This window comes from Sinocyclocheilus grahami, unplaced genomic scaffold, assembly GCF_001515645.1.
Source record: "Sinocyclocheilus grahami isolate Dianchi unplaced genomic scaffold, SAMN03320097.WGS_v1.1 scaffold693.1, whole genome shotgun sequence".
Classification (NCBI taxonomy): Eukaryota; Metazoa; Chordata; class Actinopteri; order Cypriniformes; family Cyprinidae; genus Sinocyclocheilus; species Sinocyclocheilus grahami.
Window position 1 is genome coordinate 261,170 of NW_015505872.1, and position 20,629 is coordinate 281,798.

Consider the following 20,629-nt stretch of genomic DNA (forward strand, 5'->3'; position numbering starts at 1 on the left):
CCCCACATAGACAATCATTCACTATTTTCTAGATGACTCATCACATTAGCGATGATTTCATTTCACAGCTCCTGGAAAAACACCAGCATAGCTCTTGTGCATAGACACAATTTAGTTTGTGATTGATGTGGGATATGCAAAAGACAAAACAAAAAAAAACCTGCATGTTTATCTGTGCAGTACTGATGTTAAATACATTATATCTGAGCTTTTAAAGCAATAGTTTTCCACAAAAATGTCATAATTTACTTAACCTTGTGTCATTCCAAACCTGTATGGCTAACTTTCTTCCATGGCACACAAAATGAGGAATTTGATTACTATTTTTCATGTAATTACAGTGAATTACAGTGAAAGCTTCAGAAAACACAAGACACAAAATCACAATAAAAGCATCATTAAATACTTGTGAACACATTTGCCACTTCTCTCATGAATGCACTCTGGAGAGCTACAGTATGTGAAGATTTTCAGTGAATAAATATTTCAATTACAGTCTGTTTCTTACAACACAATCATATGGACCTCTTTTATAATACATTTATGGTGCTTTTGTGTCCATTTTGAATTGTGTAAGCTTCAGTATCTGCTCATTGTAATTTCATGGACAAAGGCAGGGAAAACTTCTTCAGAATTTTTCCTTTTTTTTAGGTGGAAACATTCTGTGGAATACAGCCATACCATACGTGCATGAGTAAATGATGATTTAATATTTTGTCAAGCTATTCCTTTAATCCACTTCTCCCTGCAGTATAACCTCTGTCAGTGCTTCTGGTTTAGTTGCTTGAACATCTGATTGTGGTCATACTGTCACAAAAGAAGTACACTGTTTTTGTACAGCTAAACAATCCTGCAAACCAGAGTGAAACCATAGGTAAGGGTGAGGTTGAAGGTATTTTTCTGTCTTTCTGAGGACTTGTGTGATAATTTGTATTGTTCCTCCTGCCTCAAAGTAATTATCCAGTTAGCTTGTCTTAAACGCTACTCTTTGTTCTTTCTCTATCTCTTCTTCTCTGGTCATTTTCTCACCTCCACCACTTTCTCAGCACACGGGAAAGCCTGGCGTCCAACACCTCAAGCATTGTGGAGAGTAACCGGCGACAGAATTCGGCCCTAAGTCCAGGCCACATGGGTACCAAAAGCATCGGCCCCCCATTCAGCTTCCGTGCAATCCCAGAGCCCCCCACAACACAACCTGAGAAACTGCAGAAATCCCCCAACTGCCTTGCCTCCATCACCAGCGTCTGACACGGGCCTATCTGGGTTGACGTAGGGTCAGGGTGATCTGCAATGTTGGGGTGCCTAAGTGCAGGAGGTTGGGTAATTCGCTCCATCAAGCACCTCGACTACATGGGGACTGTTAAACCCACAGGCATGGCTTCCAGAGACTGTTCCCACAGCATAAATGGTCACTGCAAAAAAAAAATTTGAAAGGGAAAAACATGGAAAAGGAAATTTCACATCATAGGATTATTTACCCTAACAAGCAATTAATCAGGAAATTCTCCAGTCGGAATCAACCATTATTTTCAAGATAGGCTTGAAGTAACTGGTAATTTAATAATGTTTTGTTTTCGAGAGTATTTTTGTCAGCCACAGATTAGAGATCATCCAGCCAGTGGATTAAGTTTGCACGCATTAAGAGATAGATGCTGATGTGCAGGTCAAAGGTATTATTGGTATGCAGTACAAGTTAAAAAATGAGGCATAAAAGCCCTAATCTGAGCAACATTTAATTCATGGTTCATAAAGTTGTATAATATTCCTAAAAATAAATACATTTGTCATGACACTGTTAGCTACATTGGTGACAATAAGAATCATACTCACATGCTTAATAAAAAAATACATAGACTGAATTAGTGAGAAAAAATGATCTCATTCTGAAATTAAGGCTTTTTTTTTTTTTTTTTACCCAAATGTATTGTGCATACAATTACTTTGTATGCAACTTTACACTAAGTAATGGATTTACCTGTTTCATTAAAGTTCATATTTAATCTCAGGTCATGAATAGTTAACTCTCCTAAGAAGAGGTAAAAACATCAGTCAGACTGTAATCATGTTTCTGTGGATCGTTTCACCAATCTTTGTTTCTTAAGGGAATAAAACGCTCTCTGTAGACAAACATATAAACGATTTCAATTGAATTTTCGTCTCCATTTAACTCAGATGTAGATTATTTTTATTGTTATTCCCTTTTGAAATAAAAACAGGTGTGTGTTTTATGCCAGTGTGAATCTGATACATAGTCTCATGAACCAGGACACTTGTGGATGTCATTGTTGGTTTGGAAACATGCTTGTCTTCTGTGTAGCTTGATGGCTTTATTTATTGTCATGAAAGAAGGAAGATGTTGGAAATCGCAATGGCGGGAACACGGGTGTTGCATCCAAAACACTCCAAGGAAAGGTCATACAGTTCTCTTCCTTTGGGCCAGTGGGATTCAGAGACTAGGCCCTTTTGCTGCTCCGATAAAAATCTTGCTTTTGAAAGATTTTCTTACTTGAGTTGAATCCAGACCACTATGGCATTTTATTTTCAACCTTTTTGTTTTTGTTGTTTTCCTTGGGAATCGAGCTGTTTTTGATCATTACTCAAATCATGTCCCTGACCTCAGTGGAAAATATGGTCAACAGATGATATGGTTAAAAATTTTGCCCCAGCCAACACATATGTACTGTATATTCACAATCTTTTCATGATTTCAATAAATGCTTGTTTTAGGTTGGAATAACTTATTCAGTGAAAGTATGTACAAATAATTTGCTCCGCTGTTATTTATCATTCCTTTCAAATGTCACAGTTGAATAGATTACATCAGGTTTTGACCTGCCATGTGGAATATACAGTAAGTCTCAGATCCATGAGCGAAGGCTCATTTCAAAGATTGAATTAAACATTAAAATACTTGCTTTGAACATTTGGACTATGGCTTTAACTGTTTGGAGTGCCATCTCAAGAAAGCACCAGAATTAAGGTGTCCTTTCTGGCAGTGACTCTGTGAGATTTTGGAAAGAGAGCAGAGCTCATGTTGCATCCATTGGTGCTATTATGTGGTGATCATCCCTTTTTATCTTTTATTTGTTTCTTTGCTCATACCCTCCACAGTTTTGTTGCTTTATGATGAGTGTTCAGGTGGCTATCCTGTAGTGGGACTTATTGTGTTTGAATCAAAGACACTAACCACTTTCAGCTCACTCCCTCTCGCTTGACTATTATCCACACACACCTGCAATCACCCATGCAAACTACCCTAAACCCCACATACATGCACATAACTAGCTACCTCCACCAACTGTGTAACAACAAGGTAGGGACGTGTACAGATTTGGATTCTTTGCCTGTGGAACACAGCGCTATCAGCCTCTTCTCTGTGAATGTTGACAAGGAGCGGCAGACATTGTAATTAAGAGGACTAATTCTAAAGTAATCAGTATTAAGTGCTGTAGTTTCAACTCAATTTTTCTCAGTTTTTGACAGAAGTGTCTTTTACTTATTTGCAAGTTGTGTATAAATCTGTCTAGCACCACATCAACAAAACATTTCCAATTTTATGTTTTCCCTCCAATGTGTTTATGAAGCCATTTTCAGTTCTCTGCTGTCCCCTTCACATGAATATTTGTTTATCTGCTTCATTATTTCAAGCCCAGTGAGTAACCGTAACTCTAGTTTGTTAAAAATGCATCTACATGGAAATCAAGGGACTACATTCTATATTATAAATAAGCACCTCAATGGGTATTTTAAAATGGAACAGGTCAGGAGTTCACCAATCCTAAACATTTAGCCTAAATCAGAACTAGTTCACCTGCCTTCTACTTTTTGGCAGTACTGTTTACAATAGTATTGTTTTCAGTTTCCCACCTAATATTTGAGTGGTCAGTGGTTAGGGTCCAAACAGCCTCTTAGACCCTGTAGTTGGAGGTGGGATGAAGATTGTGGATAGGTAAGAGCCTCATATATTAAATGGTAATTTTGCATCATTGTAAGGCATCAGATGCACACCAGAGAGCAACATTAGGCAGAGCAAGCACCTCATAACGTCTGCTCTATAAATAGATGCTTTCTCAAATCATTGCAACAGAACTTTACTTAAAACAATGATTTAAGTCCTGAAGCATATTTCAGTTCAGTGATGAATACATCTCTGCAGAACTTCAATCACTTTTGTATGTGTGTTTTGTTTTTGGACAATACAAACACATGGCCTCCTTTACTTAACAGGCTCTGTCAGAGGATGCTTTTTGGATATCTGTCACATTTTGTGAAATTTAGTTTTAATTTTAACCTCCTCCTTTGTCTGGTGAACCTTTTTTTCTCATTAGTTTTTGATAGATAAAAGGGAGTAATGCAGCCAAGACTGCCTTGTAAAAAAACATGTTTGCACTGAAATGCCTGGCCTCTGGTTGCTGTTAAATTCATCCAAGACGGATGCTTTGTTTATATTGTAAAATATTTCATATGAAATAAAAATGACCATGAAATGTCTTCCCTTAACATTATGGAATTTAGAACCACGTCAGACAACATTGTTTCTAAATGGTGACAGTGTACAGTATCATACTGTAAATGAAATCAATCTGCCATGCTTAGTATAACTTCAGAACAAAACTGAAAGATATGAGGGATCTTTTTGTAATGTCTATAATATTTGAAAAGAAGTCCCTATTTGTGTAGTAATGGTGTTTCATCGTTGTGGTAGTGTATGTGATAAACCCAGTTGGGAGATTGTGTTACTTTTTCAGACAATAAAATAACATGTTTGGTTATATGTTTTAAATGTCTTGTGTCTTGAAACCTTTCAGTGTAATGTCTTTAAGTTAAGTTATACATTAGCTGTACGTATTTTGGATGGCACTTCTACATTATGATGCTGGTTGATTATTATTACCTAAACAGCACATGACATTTCAGTAATCATTTATACAGTTTTGAGAGAAATCTGTTAGCATGCCATAATGAAAACTGAAGTGATTCAAAAACAATTGTGAGAAGGGCATGAAAGACTTTTTTTTTCAATTTATTGAATGTAATCACTTGTTCATGATGCATTCCATTTCCAATGGCGATTATATTGTTTTACAGGTTCAAATCATTCTTGAAATCATAATCAATCAGATTATTTGAATATGATTAAAGTAAAAAAGCCTGAAATTGCAAGGCTTCATGGATCAACTTAATGGATCCCTGTAAAACGTAATAAATAATCTACACTCACCAGCCACTTTATTAGGTACACCTGTTCAATTGTTCATTAACGCAAATATCTAATCAGCCAATCACATGGCAGCAACTAAATGCAGTTATGCATGTAGACATGGTCAAGATCTGCTGAAGTTCAAACCGAGTATCAGAATGGGGAAGAAAGGTGATTTAAGTGACTTTGAACGTGGCATGGTTGTTGGTGCCAGGTGGGCTGGTCTGAGTATTTCAGAAAATGCTGATCTACTGGGATTTTCATGTACAACCACTAGCTTTAAAGAGAATGGTCCGAAAAAGAGAAAATCCAGTGAGTGGCAGTTTTGAGGGCAAAAATGCCTTGATGTCAGAGGAGAATGTCTAGACTGGTTTTTTTAGTCCACAGAAAGGCATCAGTAGCTCAACCACTCAATACAACCGAGGTACACAGAAGAGCATCTCTGAATGCACAACATGTCAAACCTTGAAGCAGATGGGCAACAAAAGATTGGGAAAAGGTTGCCTGGTCTGATGAGTCTCGAATTTTGTGTGTGACATTTGGATGGTATAGGGCCAGAATTGGGCATAATCAACATGAAAGCATGGACCCACCCTACCTTGTATCAACGGTTCAGGCTGCTGGTGGTGGTGTAATGGTGTGGGGGAGTATTTCTTGGCATACTCTGGGGCCCCTTGTACCACTTGAGCATCATTTAAATGCCATAGTCTACTGAAGGATAACGCCCAAATGTCACAAAGCCTAAATCATCTCAAACAATGATAAGTGACAATGAGTTGACTACTCACCACAGTCACCAGATTTTCGTCCAGTAGCACACCTTTGGGATGTGGTGGAATGGGAGATTCGTATCACTCTGCGAATTCAACCGACTACTCGAGGCCAGCATGAAACATGCTCCGGACAGTTGATGGGCCACTGCTGCACGTTGTCACGAAAGCTTATTTGCATGTGTTTTTAAGCCTTGCCAATTTAAACAATCAAGAGATTTGCTAAATAACTCCACTGAGGTCAAGCGCGATGTGTTCGGTTCACACACAGTGAGCCGCGTTTCAGACTAGTGAACACCGTATTGAGTTCTCTTTCACGTCTTGCTCTTGAACGATCAAATTCACCTCACCAATTTAAATATTCAGGCACAAAAAGAAACGAAAGAACTTAATTCAGCACCCGCGCGCAGAAATAGCCGCGTCTCACAGCCCGTCGATGCCGAATTGAGTTTTGCGTCTTGCGCTTATGTCGAAATGCCCGTCTTGGCGAGTATTCCCGAAAAGTTGTTGGTTATGTCTGAAGTGAACGTAAAAAGAAATTGGATGTGTATTACTTTATTGGATCCATGCATTGTCTCTTAAAGTCACCGCACCTAATTTACCAGCTGTTGTCTGTGTTCTTAAAGGATTACTCCACCCCAAAATGAAAATGTTGTCATTAATCACTTACCCCCATGTCATTCCAAACCCGTAGAAGCTTCGTTCTTCTTCAAAACACAATTTAAGATATTTTGGATGAAAACCGGGAGGCTTGTCCCATTGTGACCCAAGTAAATAACACTGTCAAGGCCCAGAAAGTATGAAAGACATCGTCAAAATTGTCCATCTGCCATCAGTGGTTCAATCTGAATTTTATGAAGTGACGAGAATACTTTTTGTACGCAAAGAAAACAAATTATTTCTTTATTCAACAATTCGTCTCCTCCGCGTCACCGTAGCGCCATTTTGGAGAGTATCCACTGAAGGTAAACTACATATACTGTTCTACTTGTCTGTGTCAGCCGCACCACATGGATACATTTTCTAAGTTTATTTACGATTTGATTTGAAAAAGCGGCATATCCGTGTGGTGCGGCTGACACAGAACAGCATACGCAGTTTGCATTCAGTGGATACTCTCCGAAATGAATTGTTGACAAATTGTTGAAATCATTATTTTTGTTTTCTTTGAGTGCAAAAAGTATTCTCATCGCTTCAAGAAATTCAGAAGGGGGGTGGTAAGTGATTAATGACTATTCTCATTTTGAGTGGAGCAACCCTTTAATGTTAAATCACTCCCTGCTCTTGACTGAATTACTTTTGTAGTTTTAACAAGAATGAATCTATATTTAATTTATACAGTGAAGACTATGCAATGCTATTTTACATTTGATTGGTTTCTGCACCTGAGCACCTACAAACTTGATTAAGCTTAAATCATTGCTTAATTTGTATCTTTGTTCTGTTTATTTATTTTTCTTATTTACACCATTTCCAACAGGGCCTACAACCTGCACCGGGTCCCTGCAAACCGCAGCTACGGCCCTGGTGATGCTACCATGTCAGTATGGACCAAAATATCTGAGGAATGTTTCTAGAATGGATTTATGAAGAATTTGATAAGATCGCTCATTTCAAAATACACACTCAGACAGAAACACATTGGGACTGTAAGCAACTAATATGCCCTTGTGCCCAGTGTCTAAATCAGGGGTGCCCAACCCTGCTCCTGGCGATCGACTGTCCTGCAAAGTTCAGCTCCAACCCTAATCAAACACACCTGCCTTTAATTTTTGAGTGATCCTGAAGACCCTAATTAGTTGCTTCAGGTGTGTTTGATTAGGGTTGGAGCTGAACTTTGCAGACCTGAAGCAACTAATTAGGGTCTTCAGGATCACTCAAAAATTAAAGGCAGGTGTGTTTGATTAGAATTGGAGCTAAACTTTGCAGGACAGTCGATCGCCAGGAGCAGGGTTGGGCACCCCTGGTCTAAATAATTGCTTTTCACCATGCACCCATCAAAATTTACTGTTACTTTTGATCAATTTAATGCACATTTGCTGAATAAAAGTATTAATAGAAGTGCTACATAGATAGATAATTACTAAAGGAATTATAATGTATTATTATTATAACAAAAGACCTATAACTATACATTTATCATCTGTATCAAAATGCCCCGTTTTCTTGAGGGTAATTGCTGAATCCTCCAGTCCTCCGGGTGTCACTAAAGAGACAACCGCTACTTTTGTGTGCTTAGACTCGACCCACGAAAAAGAAGCAGCTGTTACTAGCAAAGTTTGGGTTGAAGGTTATCGCCGGCGAGTAAATAATACATTTAAACAGCTTTACTAACTTTGTATGCCTTGGAATTGATCTAAGGATCATGGCAGACAGATCTATGAATGACTGACGAAGATCAAGACTAATGGACAGTAAGTAGAGGATTCTTCCTTTGTAATGTTGCGCTATTGTTGGTCTTGATAACGGGATGTTCGACTCTTTACATTTTCAGGCAGACTCGTAAAATTAGCAGTAGACATTTTGCCTCAAAACAACTTATTTTTAATGACATTCGAGGTTTTAAACTCTCATTCTATTATTGTATCGCACTTAAAATTACGTGTCGCGTGTAACGAGCTCCTTTACAATACGCGAGATGTAGATTGTTTTGGGGTGGATGCGAACAAGCGGAAGAGCGTCAGTCACATGCTTCCTCAGGGCATTTATTCTACTTTTGAACCTGAATCTGCCTCATAAAGAACGTTTTACTTTGAATAAAATCTGTTAACTTTTCAGTAATAAATAAATTAAATAAACAACAACAACAGCAATCATAAAAATGGACAAAAACAAAGTTATGTTGCATAATTGTCTTTATAAAACACTTTCCCTTTTTTCACATATACAATTTTGTAGACCAATCACTTTGAAGTGGTCTGTACTTTAGCCACAATGAGCAGCTTTGATCTAAAGAAGGGAATGTTGTTTGCTCTTCTTTAGTAATACTTACAGTTGGGAGGAAGGGATTTAGAGAGGAAAAAGGTCAAATTCATTACTGTGTATTGTAAAGGAATGTTATAGGGCAGTCAATGCGCTATACTGCATTATGAAAATATAGAGGACAGTAACTAGACTAAGATGTTCATTAACTTCACAGTGGTTGCCAGTTAACAAACAGCAAGTATCCGAGGGCCTGTAGCAATGGGGACGGAGTACATTCTATTATTGTATCGCACTTAAAATTACGTGTCGCGTGTAACGAGCTCCTTTACAATACGCGAGATGTAGATTGTTTTGGGGTGGATGCGAACATTCTGTTGTTAGGAACAAGCGGAAGAGCGTCAGTCACATGCTTCCTCAGGGCATTTATTCTACTTTTGAACCTGAATCTGCCTCATAAAAGAACGTTTTACTTTGAATAAAATCTGTTAACTTTTCAGTAATAAATAAATTAAATAAACAACAACAACAGCAATCATAAAAATGGACAAAAACAAAGTTATGTTGCATAATTGTCTTTATAAAACACTTTCCCTTTTTTCACATATACAATTTTGTAGACCAATCACTTTGAAGTGGTCTGTACTTTAGCCACAATGAGCAGCTTTGATCTAAAGAAGGGAATGTTGTTTGCTCTTCTTTAGTAATACTTACAGTTGGGACGAAGGGATTTAGAGAGGAAAAAGGTCAAATTCATTACTGTGTATTGTAAAGGAATGTTATAGGGCAGTCAATGCGCTATACTGCATTATGAAAATATAGAGGACAGTAACTAGACTAAGATGTTCATTAACTTCACAGTGGTTGCCAGTTAACAAACAGCAAGTATCCGAGGGCCTGTAGCAATGGGGACGGAGTTCACTATTGATGACGCCTTCGTCCTGGAGGGGGAGGAGGAAGATGTGGTGCCTGGAGAGGATGAGGGGGAATGGAAGGGGAGAGAGAAGGATGGCGGGGGAGAGATGATGTTTGGACCTCTTTCTTTTGCCAAAACACAAACTTCTGGACCCACTGGCACTCCTGAACACAGTAATCTGAAATATCAGGTCAGGTGGTAACATGAGTGTCGCTTTCTTTTAGAGAGTCTTTTACAGGCAGATATGACTAACTTTAGTTTGTGTTCACCCACAGAACCTGGAAAATGAAGATGCTTTAGGTGGCACTGTGAACTCTTCTTTCAATAACTTCTTCAAAATCAGGTTTGAAAATTCTCATTAAGCAAGGAATTTAATTGAACATCGAATGAAATAATTTGAGCAGCATAGTACAAAATGAAGGATGGGTTGCACCAATAAGGGTTTCATTAAAGGGTTTTTTCACCCAAAAATGAAAATTAGCCCATTATTTACTCAACCCCGAGGCAGCCTAGGTGTATATGACTTTCTTCTTTCAGATGAATCCAAGCTGTTTAATGGCAGTCAGCGGGTGTTGCAGTTCATCAGACCAAAAGAAGTGAAATAAAGCACAGCCATCCATAATAAAAAGTGCCTCACACGGCTGCGGGGGGTGAACAAAGGCCTCCGATATTTACAAAAAATAACTCTGGTTGGGTAAATTAAAATAGTTTGATATTCTTTTCCTTTCCTTGTGCTTTGCTCTGTGTGGATTGTTCCCAGGTGGACGTCTCACCCGCTGGTGAAGAAGAACAGACGAGTCGTTCTTGCTTCATTCCTCCTCTTAATCACTGGAGTTGGTAAGACTATCATACCTTTTGTGATGTTTTTTGATCATAACAAGTACTACTGATCTCAGGGGGAAGGTGTCTGGGAACGGCTGTTTCTGTTTGACTTGTAAAGTGCTGTCTTTGTTTACCTTGCTGTCAACTTTTGAGCATAGATGGTAAATTCAAATGCAATTGTCTGCTGTTAAGTTATTGTATTATCTCTCCACTTCCTATCTCCCCTCCCTGTTCCTCCTTCCTATCAGCTTTGATCTTTACAGGCATAGTCATACAGTTAAACCCTCACGCAGGTAAGACCTGTCACATTGGCTGTAAATAACTATGAAACATGAGCAAGATTGCTTTAGAATTATAATTCTAAGCTAATTATAAGTGGAGCGTATCATAGCATATAAGTGCTCTGTATGCCTTAAAAACAGAGACACCACCACCTTCAGACATAATCTAAATCAACAGTTGGTTTTATGCTAATTTTGTCCTGTATAATTATGTAACCCATGTATTTATGCCTTTTTTAGGTGTTTCAAGTGCAATTTTCTTTGTTCCTGGATTTCTACTCTTCATTCCCGGTGGTAAGATCTAATGTGTTCTTAATATACAAGTCAGGTTTGCCATTGTGAATATCAGTAGTGGATTTTGGACCTTAGATGATATAGTTTTATGAATTGTGAACTTATCTGTGCAGTCAAGAGAAGTTGTTCATGCAGAGGAAGAACAAGACTTGACTCGGCATTGCTTAAAGAAAAATGCTAGCGAAAAACAACGAAACAACTCTTGCTCTTCCCTTTTTTTGTTTCAGTCTATCATGTGATCTATATAAGCTGTGCAGTTCGGGGACGAAGAGGATTCAAGTTCTTTTATTTGCCATACTTTGAGAAGTAAACCGTTTTTCTTCACATCATCCAGACTGGTGGTATTGATTGCCCACCATTTCAAAGGGGATGACATACTTTTACAACCTCAGTTACTAGTGGTTTTCTAAACGCTTTCTTCATTTTGGTAAAAGCCAGTCTGTACATAGGTCTAAGTATAACCTCTACTTAAAAAAAAAAAAAAAGAGTATCAAGTGCAACAATATACAATCTTACTTCAAAAGAAGGCACAGACTGTAATAAAGACATAGTTCACTTCACCCAAAAATGAAAATTTGCTGAAAATGTACTCGCTCTCAGGCCACCCAAGGTGGAGCAGATTTGGAGAAATTTAGCATTACATCACTTGCTCACCAGTCTATCAATTAATGTCTTGTAATGTGAAAATCGATGTGTTTGTTCTAAACAAATCCATTAAGGCGTTTTCATTTCAAACGGTCAAATATGAGTCCATAATCTCCTGTTGTCCTCTCATCAAAATCCACCGACATATTTGTTTAGAACTGGTTTTGACATGTTTTGCTTGTAAGTGGTGCTTGATCTGTGCACATTTCTCTCCTGATTCAGTTTTTAACTTAACAGTTGTTTCCGGCTAAAATACGACTCATCTATCTATAATATTGCTTTCACCAGTGAAGTAGTCTCATCTGAATCAGGTGAGAAATATGTACAGATCAAGCACTGACAAGTGAAAATGGTCAAAAAAAGTTGGTGGATTTTGATGTGAGGACAGCAGGGGATGGAATTTTTCAATGGAGGATCCATTGGTGAGCAAGTCATGTAATCCTAAATTTCTCCAAATTTGTTCAGATGAAGACACACATTTTTGGGTGAACTATTGCTTTTAAACATCTGTGTATAATATAGAATTGAAGTCACATCTAATTGAGATGTTTTATATTAGCTGTGCAACAGTGTTAAGTTGTCAATTCAGTGAAACAATTGGAATTGAGCATGAAACATTATAATAAGCTTGTTATAGATGTACACATTTTTGTTACGAATATAGCGCCATCAACAACATGAAATTGTACACCACTAGCTTTGTATAAAACTATATTTATAGACGAAACAAATGACATGACGAATGAAAATCACAATTGGTAAAAACCAAGAATACAATTTATTATTTAGACCACTGCATACACAGAGTCTGAGTTGTAAAACATTGACTTCTCATCCCACTATTGTAAAATCAAGGTTAGATGCAGCAACAAAAGTGATTTGCTTTTCTACTCCACATTCATCTTTTTCACTAGTACCACTACTAACACTTTGAACCACTGTTTTAATGTACATTATACAACAAATGAGTGTTGAAAAGATTTTGTATTGTAATTTTTTAATCATTGACACTACAATAAACCTGTTTTTATATTTGCTTTTTAATCTCCATACTGTATTTGTTCATTATGCAAATTAGTGACTTGTATAAAAATATTTTATACAAAAACAATAGCAAAATCTCATTACCTTATAATAAGAGTGATTTCAGAACACAAATGAGAACGGTTTGACAAGTTAATACATAACTCTTAGTGTTTCTATTCAAGTATTTATAGCCCTACTAACATGGGAGAGCTGAACCTCAAGTAAAACTTAAAGTTTCCAGACAGACAGTTCAATAAGTTGTTCTGGAGTGACAAAAATGTAATTCAGACATGACAATTTCATATATAAATGTACTGAAACCTTAATCATATCGTTCAAAAACTGATTTCAATATTGCTACAGTACCCTGTAGAAAGACGCATACAAATTCCCCTTAAAAATTCCCCAGTAACTTCTATTTCGTTCTTTATTATTTTATTACATATGCTGTCAACATGTATGAAATGTCACTCTAATGCTAAATTAATACAAGCATATTCTCCCAATGCTGCATCATTACTAGCTTACACTGACAACTTCTGTGATCCGTGAGGTAGTTCTACAAGTTACAAATTTAATGCAGTTATGAGAATGAGGTAGTGTGCTGCAAACTATTTCAGAAATATAATGATATGTAGTATAACGGATTCAGATAGCTTGGAACTCTCTGTTTGGTTTTAAAAGCTGCACACAAACACAGGATTATATTTGAGGGAAATCTTACACCTGAGAGTACTTGATTAATGTTGAATTATGGGTGTAGATGTATAATTTGCATAGCAGCGGGTTGTACATTTCAAATGTCTTCATTGTAGTGTTTTGTGTTTTGCAACAGAGAGGTCCACAGCTTTAGCTATCACACTTGCCTGAGAAGCCAGGCTACTGGTGAGATCTGGTGAGGGGGCAGGGCTTGAGGGTCGCATGTCTGTGACTTTTTGGAAACTAAACAGGCAGGGAAACCATGGAGGAGTGTTGTAAGCAATTAGGGGCAAGTCCTCTCTGCAGCTGGTCACTTTGAAATTGACTTTTGTTGATGTGAAAAATGTGTTTGGTGAGGATTGAGCTGATGATGGGATCCTTAACACAGAATTACATGATGATCTTTGTGAAGCTTTTAAGGACAAGTCCTGGGGAAGCTGCAGGGGAAGTTAATAACACTCTTAGCACAATAAAAAAATAAAAAATAAAAATCCCAAATTGGCTGTGGCTTGACAATGAAATGTCTATGTACACTACTGTTCAATGGTTTGGAGTCAGTACAAATTTTTTAAAGGGGTCATATGATGCGATTTCAATTTTTCCTTTCTCTTTGGAGAGTTACAAGCTCTTGGTGCATAAAGATCTGTAAAGTTGCAAAGTCTAAAGTCTCAAATCCAAAGAGATATTTTTTATAAAAGTTAAGAGTCAGCCACACCTACCTAAAACGGCTCGTTCTAACACGCCCCCACATATCTACCTCACTATGTGGGAAGATTTGCATAACGCCTCCCAAATGTTCACGCAAAGAAAGAAGGTGTAACTTTTATTCTCACTGTAGTATTGTTGCAGCTTTCCGCCATGTCCTGAAGACGCTGTGTGCTTCGTTGTGAAAGCGAAACTACTTTGTTTGGTCTTCCAAAAGAGGACGATATCCGCTTCGTCATGCCTGGAGCTGATCCGTGCTGGTCGCTGAGGGAATACATCAACTTAGTGCTGTGGATCGCCGTATCGGCTTTCACCGTGGACGAAGCCCGGGGTCGTCACATGTGCTTGCCGCTCCTTCGTCGGATCCGCCGCCTGCGCCGTTCTCAACCCCGCCGCCTCTGCTCACGCTAAGCCGGGGCTTCCCCTCACGCTAGGCCGCTGTGTTTTTCCATATTTTTGTGGAAACTGTGATACATGTTATTCAGGATTCTTTTTAAATAGAAAGTGCCTATACGGTCACTTGTGATCAATTTAATGCATCCGTGCTAAATTAAAGTATTCATGTTTGGTCTCACTTTAGTCTGGGGACCAATTCTCACTATTAACTATGACTTTTGCTCAAACTCCTAATTTGCTACTTATTAATAGTCATAATGGTTGTTGTTTAGGTATGGGGTATGATTGAAGGAACTAAAATATGGTCATGCAGAATAAGGCATTAATATGTGCTTTAGAAGTACTAATAAACAGCCAATATTCTAGTAATATGCATGCTACTAAGCAACTAGTTTGTCTAGTGCTACCTCATGATTTTTTTTAAAACAATCATACTGACTTTAAAACTTTAAAATTGTAGTGTATTTGCTGTAACTGACTGTTACCAAGAACACAATTTCATAAGATATAAGAGCCTAAATTGTATATAAAAATATGAAAGGGAAGATATCCTTTCTTGGATTTTTTTTTTATCCATTTACATTCATACCTGTGCCAAGTCTTCCTCGCTGTTTGTGCTCTCGGTGTCACTCTCTGTTGAGGCAAAATAGAGAATAAAATTAATAATTATATCCAGCGGTGTTTGTGGCCAACAATAACATAATTCAGTAATAGTAGCAGTAATATGTAGTTTATCATTCCAGTGGTGAATACAACACAAAGACAGTAGAGTTGAATGCAAAAAAAAAAAAACTACCACTGTAGGATGAAACATGGGAGTCCTGGAGAGGCAGACACATATCAGTGGAGCTAAACATAGGTTCTTCATTCTCCGTTGCCACCTCAACAACTGCACACACATCAGGTAATTCAGCTACAGCCATCTCCCTCTCAGATGACATGGGCACAGGGAAGCTCTCCTGCTCTGTGTTGATGAATAAGCATGTATGATTTAGAGACTTTATCTTTAACATTTCTACTAAAATACATTTTAATCATTTGCGCTAATGTATGTTAGATGTAGTATTATTAAAGTCCTTCAGTGCATACCAATCGATATGCAGTAAATTACTGAAAAAGTATATGGATATGTAAAGGGATAGTTCACCCAAAAATTCTGTCATTTAGTAATCCTCCAGTTGTTTCAAACCTGTATGAGTTTGTGTCTACTACTGAACATAAAAGATGTTCTGAAGAATGTGAATAACCAAACAGTTGTTGGTGCCAACTAACTTCCGTAGTATGGAAAAAAATGACTGTGGAAGTCAATTGGGACCAGAAACTGTTTGGTTACCAAGATACGTTAAAATATCATATTTTTTCTTCTTTTACAAGAAACACATTCAGGTTTGTAAAAAATTTGAGGGTGAGTAAATGATGACGATTTCTATTTTTGGGTAAACTATCCCTTTAAGCCACCCTTAAAGGGATAGTTCACCCAAAAATGAAAATTTTGTGTTTATCTGCTTACCCCCAGGGCATCCAAGATGTAGGTGACTTTGTTTCTTCAGTAGAACACAAATGATTATTTTTAACTCCAACCGTTGCAGTCGTATAATGCATGGCAATGGTAACAAAATCTATGAGAGTAAAAAAAACATACACAGACAAATCCAAATTAAACCTTGTGGCTCGTGACGCCACATTGATGTCCTAAGACACGAATCGATCGAAGAGCAATCAACCATAACTTCAGGCGAGCAGGCTCAGAAGTTGGGAATACGTGGAAAGTCACCACTCCCGAATGAGTTCACGGGAGAGAACGTAATCTTTTAGTTTCAAGTCGGTTTGAACAATCTGGATTAGCGCAAGTAAGTACCATTTTGATTAGCCATCGTACCTACAATGTTTGTGCACTGTGTAAACAATGAGTGACGTATACGCGCGAGAGATCACTTCTGGCGCTTGCGTAAACTACACCAGAGCGCGTACACACCTTACGCACCGGATGCCGTGCGCACGCTCAAGGCAGTTGGACATAGTGGTGTATTAGAGGTAAAAAAAAAAACAATAATAAATTATATAAATACTGTTCGGTTTCTCGCACAAACCGATCGTTTCGTGTCTTAGGACATCAATGTGTCGTCACGAGCCGCAGGGTTTAATTTGGATTTGTCTGTGCATGTTTTTTTTACTCTCATAGATTTTGTTACCATTGCCATGCATTATATGACTGATAGATTGCAACGGTTAAAGTTAAAAATCATCATTTGTGTTCTACTGAAGAAACAAAGTCACCTACATCTTGGATGCCCTGGGGGTAAGCAGATAAACATAAAATTTTCATTTTTGGGTGAACTATCCCTTTAAGGGTGGCTTAAAGGGATAGTTTACCCAAAAATAGAAATCGTCATCATTTACTCACCCTCAAATTTTTTACAAACCTGAATGTGTTTCTTGTAAAAGAAGAAAAAATATGATATTTTAACGTATCTTGGTAACCAAACACATGAAAACAAGACCAGATGATTAAAAATTGGTTAAAAATTAGTTCTGAGTTTTAGCATCATTTGTTTTTGAATACCACTATACCACTTTAACATTCATTGCAATAAGGGATTGTGTGCATGTTTTGGTTATTTACCAGCAAATAGCACAGTGCTGTCCGGTGTAGTTTCTTCCATTAAGTTCTCTTCACTTTGTTCTTTTGTCATTTTATATTTTCTGGGAGTGCCAGCTTTCCGTTTCTGAAAAATCCTCTAAGGAATCAAACACAGGTGTGAGATTATTTGCTGTACTAAGAAATGTGCACTGTTTGAGTGTACAGTCATGCATCCTACTTTTGCTCTTTGCTCCAGGCCCATCTTTTTCTTCCCTGAAAAGACAATATGCATTCTAATGTCATCGTTAGAATTTCTACACCAAAACAAAACTATGTACATCTACATTCATGATATGTACATGAGCAAAAATGCTATGGAATGACATGGGATTTTATCTAAATAGTATTGTGTTTCATTAATGACTGAAATTACCTTTCTTAACAGCCTTTTCATATGAGGAAAGCATTCTGTACATTCTGAAGGCATTGTTTCCTTTCTTCATGCTTTTATCTTTCACTTCCTCTATGTCTGGTAGAGAATTCATAGCACAGCGGAAATTTGCTTTCCATGTCTTAGGGTCTGGTTTGTCAATACCTGGGCGATACTTTCCTGTATGAAATATAATTGGGTAACAACTGAATCAAAATCTCGTACAACAAAATGGAGTCACAAACCAGTTGAACCAACACAATAATCACCCTAGAAATGTGTTCAAAGCTGTATGTAAAAGAGGAATAAACTCTAATGCATAGTGGACATATTGCAGAAATTACCATGTTCACCTTTAAATCAGTCACCTTAAAGCCTCATTCTTTATACAAGAGAGAATGGGCAACCGCTCTGTCAACAGCTACCTGTGTGAATGGCCCAGTTCATAAATAAAGGTGCATCCTTTTCCAAATCCCATCCATGTCTGGCTGCATGCATCCACGGTATCTGAAATATCTTTTTCTCCTGTTAATGGAAACATTTGGATAGTGTACTATTACCCAATTCAAGTTCAGTGAGTTGAGTAACATGTCAAGCACGCTCAAATTTAAAAGATCATTTTCAAAGTTATTGGTAAAGACACAAACTACCACACAAGTTACAAGTTCAAACTTAACTTGTACAGATATAAAGTTCATAAATTATATAAATACTGTTCGGTTTCTCGCACAAACCGATCGTTTCGTGTCTTAGGACATCAATGTGTCGTCACGAGCCGCAGGGTTTAATTTGGATTTGTCTGTGCATGTTTTTTTTACTCTCATAGATTTTGTTACCATTGCCATGCATTATATGACTGATAGATTGCAACGGTTAAAGTTAAAAATCATCATTTGTGTTCTACTGAAGAAACAAAGTCACCTACATCTTGGATGCCCTGGGGGTAAGCAGATAAACATAAAATTTTCATTTTTGGGTGAACTATCCCTTTAAGTAAAATGTATGAATAATGAAGGTGATAAAATGTGAAACCATTTGGCATTTACATTAAAGATAGAAAAAGAAGTTTGCTTTTACATGAAAACATGACACTGAGACCAGATGATTAAAAATTGGTTAAAAATTAGTTCTGAGTTTTAGCATCATTTGTTTTTGAATACCACTTTTTTATTCAAACATTCATTGCAATAAGGGATTGTGTGCATGTTTTGGTTATTTACCAGCAAATAGCACAGTGCTGTCCGGTGTAGTTTCTTCCATTAAGTTCTCTTCACTTTGTTCTTTTGTCATTTTATATTTTCTGGGAGTGCCAGCTTTCCGTTTCTGAAAAATCCTCTAAGGAATCAAACACAGGTGTGAGATTATTTGCTGTACTAAGAAATGTGCACTGTTTGAGTGTACAGTCATGCATCCTACTTTTGCTCTTTGCTCCAGGCCCATCTTTTTCTTCCCTGAAAAGACAATATGCATTCTAATGTCATCGTTAGAATTTCTACACCAAAACAAAACTATGTACATCTACATTCATGATATGTACATGAGCAAAAATGCTATGGAATGACATGGGATTTTATCTAAATAGTATTGTGTTTCATTAATGACTGAAATTACCTTTCTTAACAGCCTTTTCATATGAGGAAAGCATTCTGTACATTCTGAAGGCATTGTTTCCTTTCTTCATGCTTTTATCTTTCACTTCCTCTATGTCTGGTAGAGAATTCATAGCACAGCGGAAATTTGCTTTCCATGTCTTAGGGTCTGGTTTGTCAATACCTGGGCGATACTTTCCTGTATGAAATATAATTGGGTAACAACTGAATCAAAATCTCGTACAACAAAATGGAGTCACAAACCAGTTGAACCAACACAATAATCACCCTAGAAATGTGTTCAAAGCTGTATGTAAAAGAGGAATAAACTCTAATGCATAGTGGACATATTGCAGAAATTACCATGTTCACCTTTAAATCAGTCACCTTAAAGCCTCATTCTTTATACAAGAGAGAATGGGCAACCGCTCTGTCAACAGCTACCTGTGTGAATGGCCCAGTTCATAAATAAAGGTGCATCCTTTTCCAAATCCCATCCATGTCTGGCTGCATGCATCCACGGTATCTGAAATATCTTTTTCTCCTGTTAATGGAAACATTTGGATAGTGTACTATTACCCAATTCAAGTTCAGTGAGTTGAGTAACATGTCAAGCACGCTCAAATTTAAAAGATCATTTTCAAAGTTATTGGTAAAGACACAAACTACCACACAAGTTACAAGTTCAAACTTAACTTGTACAGATATAAAGTTCTGTACTATTGAGCCGTGCACATGACATGCAAATTAAGAACTCGTTCCCATGGCTTATTCATTCGTTCCCTTGTTTAGTAAATCATGGCGAGATGAGGGAATGAATTAGTACAACATGGCCATGATAATATACATTTTGTAAGGTATGTATGTACAGTATGTGGTCATGAAGTCTTTTGAAAAACTGGTGCTGGCCCACCTGAAGGACATCACTGGACCCTTGCTGGATCCTCTTCAGTTTGCCTACAGAGCAAACAGGTCTGTGGACGATGCAGTAAACATGGGACTGCATTATGTTCTGCAACATCTAGACAGACCAGGGACTTATGTGAGGATCCTGTTCGTGGACTTCAGCTCGGCCTTTAACACTATCATCCCAAACCTCCTCCTGCCCAAACTATCTCAGCTCTCCGTGCCCACCTCCGTCTGTCAGTGGATCAACAGCTTCCTGACAGACAGACAGCAGCTAGTGAGGCTGGGAAAATACACATCCAGCACCCGTACGATCAGCACTGGAGCCCCTCAGGGTTGTGTTCTCTCTCCACTGCTCTTCTCCCTATACACCAACGACTGCACCTCTAAAGACCCCTCTGGCAAGCTGCTGAAGTTTGCAGACGACGCCCCACTCATCGGCCTCAT

The 20,629-nt window shown here is 37.8% G+C and overlaps 3 protein-coding genes across 5 annotated transcripts in view; 2 read left to right on the plus strand and 1 right to left on the minus strand.

Moving 5' to 3' along the window:
• Positions 1–1,426, plus strand: part of LOC107559650 (storkhead-box protein 2-like) — a 48,632-nt gene extending 47,206 nt beyond the window's left edge. For both annotated transcript variants that reach the window (XM_016243548.1, XM_016243549.1), the window contains exon 4: positions 1,047–1,426. In XM_016243548.1, the coding sequence (XP_016099034.1) occupies positions 1,047–1,248 (202 nt within the window). In that variant the 3' untranslated portion in view covers positions 1,249–1,426. The remainder of the gene's footprint in view (positions 1–1,046) is intronic.
• An 8,329-nt stretch (positions 1,427–9,755) lies between these two features.
• LOC107559628 (transmembrane protein 134-like) lies at positions 9,756–11,686 on the plus strand. The gene is made up of 6 exons (XM_016243523.1): positions 9,756–9,998; positions 10,084–10,151; positions 10,569–10,645; positions 10,879–10,923; positions 11,152–11,205; positions 11,433–11,686. The coding sequence occupies exons 1-6, from the start codon at positions 9,798–9,800 to the stop codon at positions 11,513–11,515; spliced, it is 528 nt and encodes a 175-aa protein (XP_016099009.1). The 5' UTR covers positions 9,756–9,797; the 3' UTR covers positions 11,516–11,686.
• A 640-nt stretch (positions 11,687–12,326) lies between these two features.
• The window catches only part of LOC107559652 (interferon regulatory factor 2-like), an 18,249-nt gene continuing 9,946 nt past the window's right edge, over positions 12,327–20,629 (minus strand). The window contains exons 3-9 of one of the 2 annotated variants that reach the window (XM_016243550.1): positions 19,721–19,820; positions 19,299–19,475; positions 19,104–19,138; positions 18,908–19,022; positions 15,473–15,640; positions 15,266–15,309; positions 12,327–14,012 (exon numbers count right to left, since the gene is read on the minus strand). In XM_016243550.1, coding sequence (XP_016099036.1) covers positions 13,683–14,012; positions 15,266–15,309; positions 15,473–15,640; positions 18,908–19,022; positions 19,104–19,138; positions 19,299–19,475; positions 19,721–19,820 — 969 coding nt within the window. In that variant the 3' untranslated portion in view covers positions 12,327–13,682. Of the gene's footprint in view, positions 14,013–15,265; positions 15,310–15,472; positions 15,641–17,299; positions 17,415–17,495; positions 17,531–17,690; positions 17,868–18,112; positions 18,359–18,907; positions 19,023–19,103; positions 19,139–19,298; positions 19,476–19,720; positions 19,821–20,629 lie in introns of those variants that run through there. The other variant, XM_016243551.1, reaches the window with a different exon arrangement.

Excerpts from the sequence above, each read along its gene's own strand:
- LOC107559628 (XM_016243523.1), top strand. The coding sequence starts at position 9,798 with ATGGGGACGGAGTTCACTATTGATGACGCCTTCGTCCTGGAGGGGGAG. Across the intron at positions 10,646-10,878 it reads CCTCTTAATCACTGGAGTTG|CTTTGATCTTTACAGGCATA; the intron begins GTAAGACTATCA and ends CCTTCCTATCAG. Across the intron at positions 11,206-11,432 it reads TCTACTCTTCATTCCCGGTG|TCTATCATGTGATCTATATA; the intron begins GTAAGATCTAAT and ends TTTTTGTTTCAG.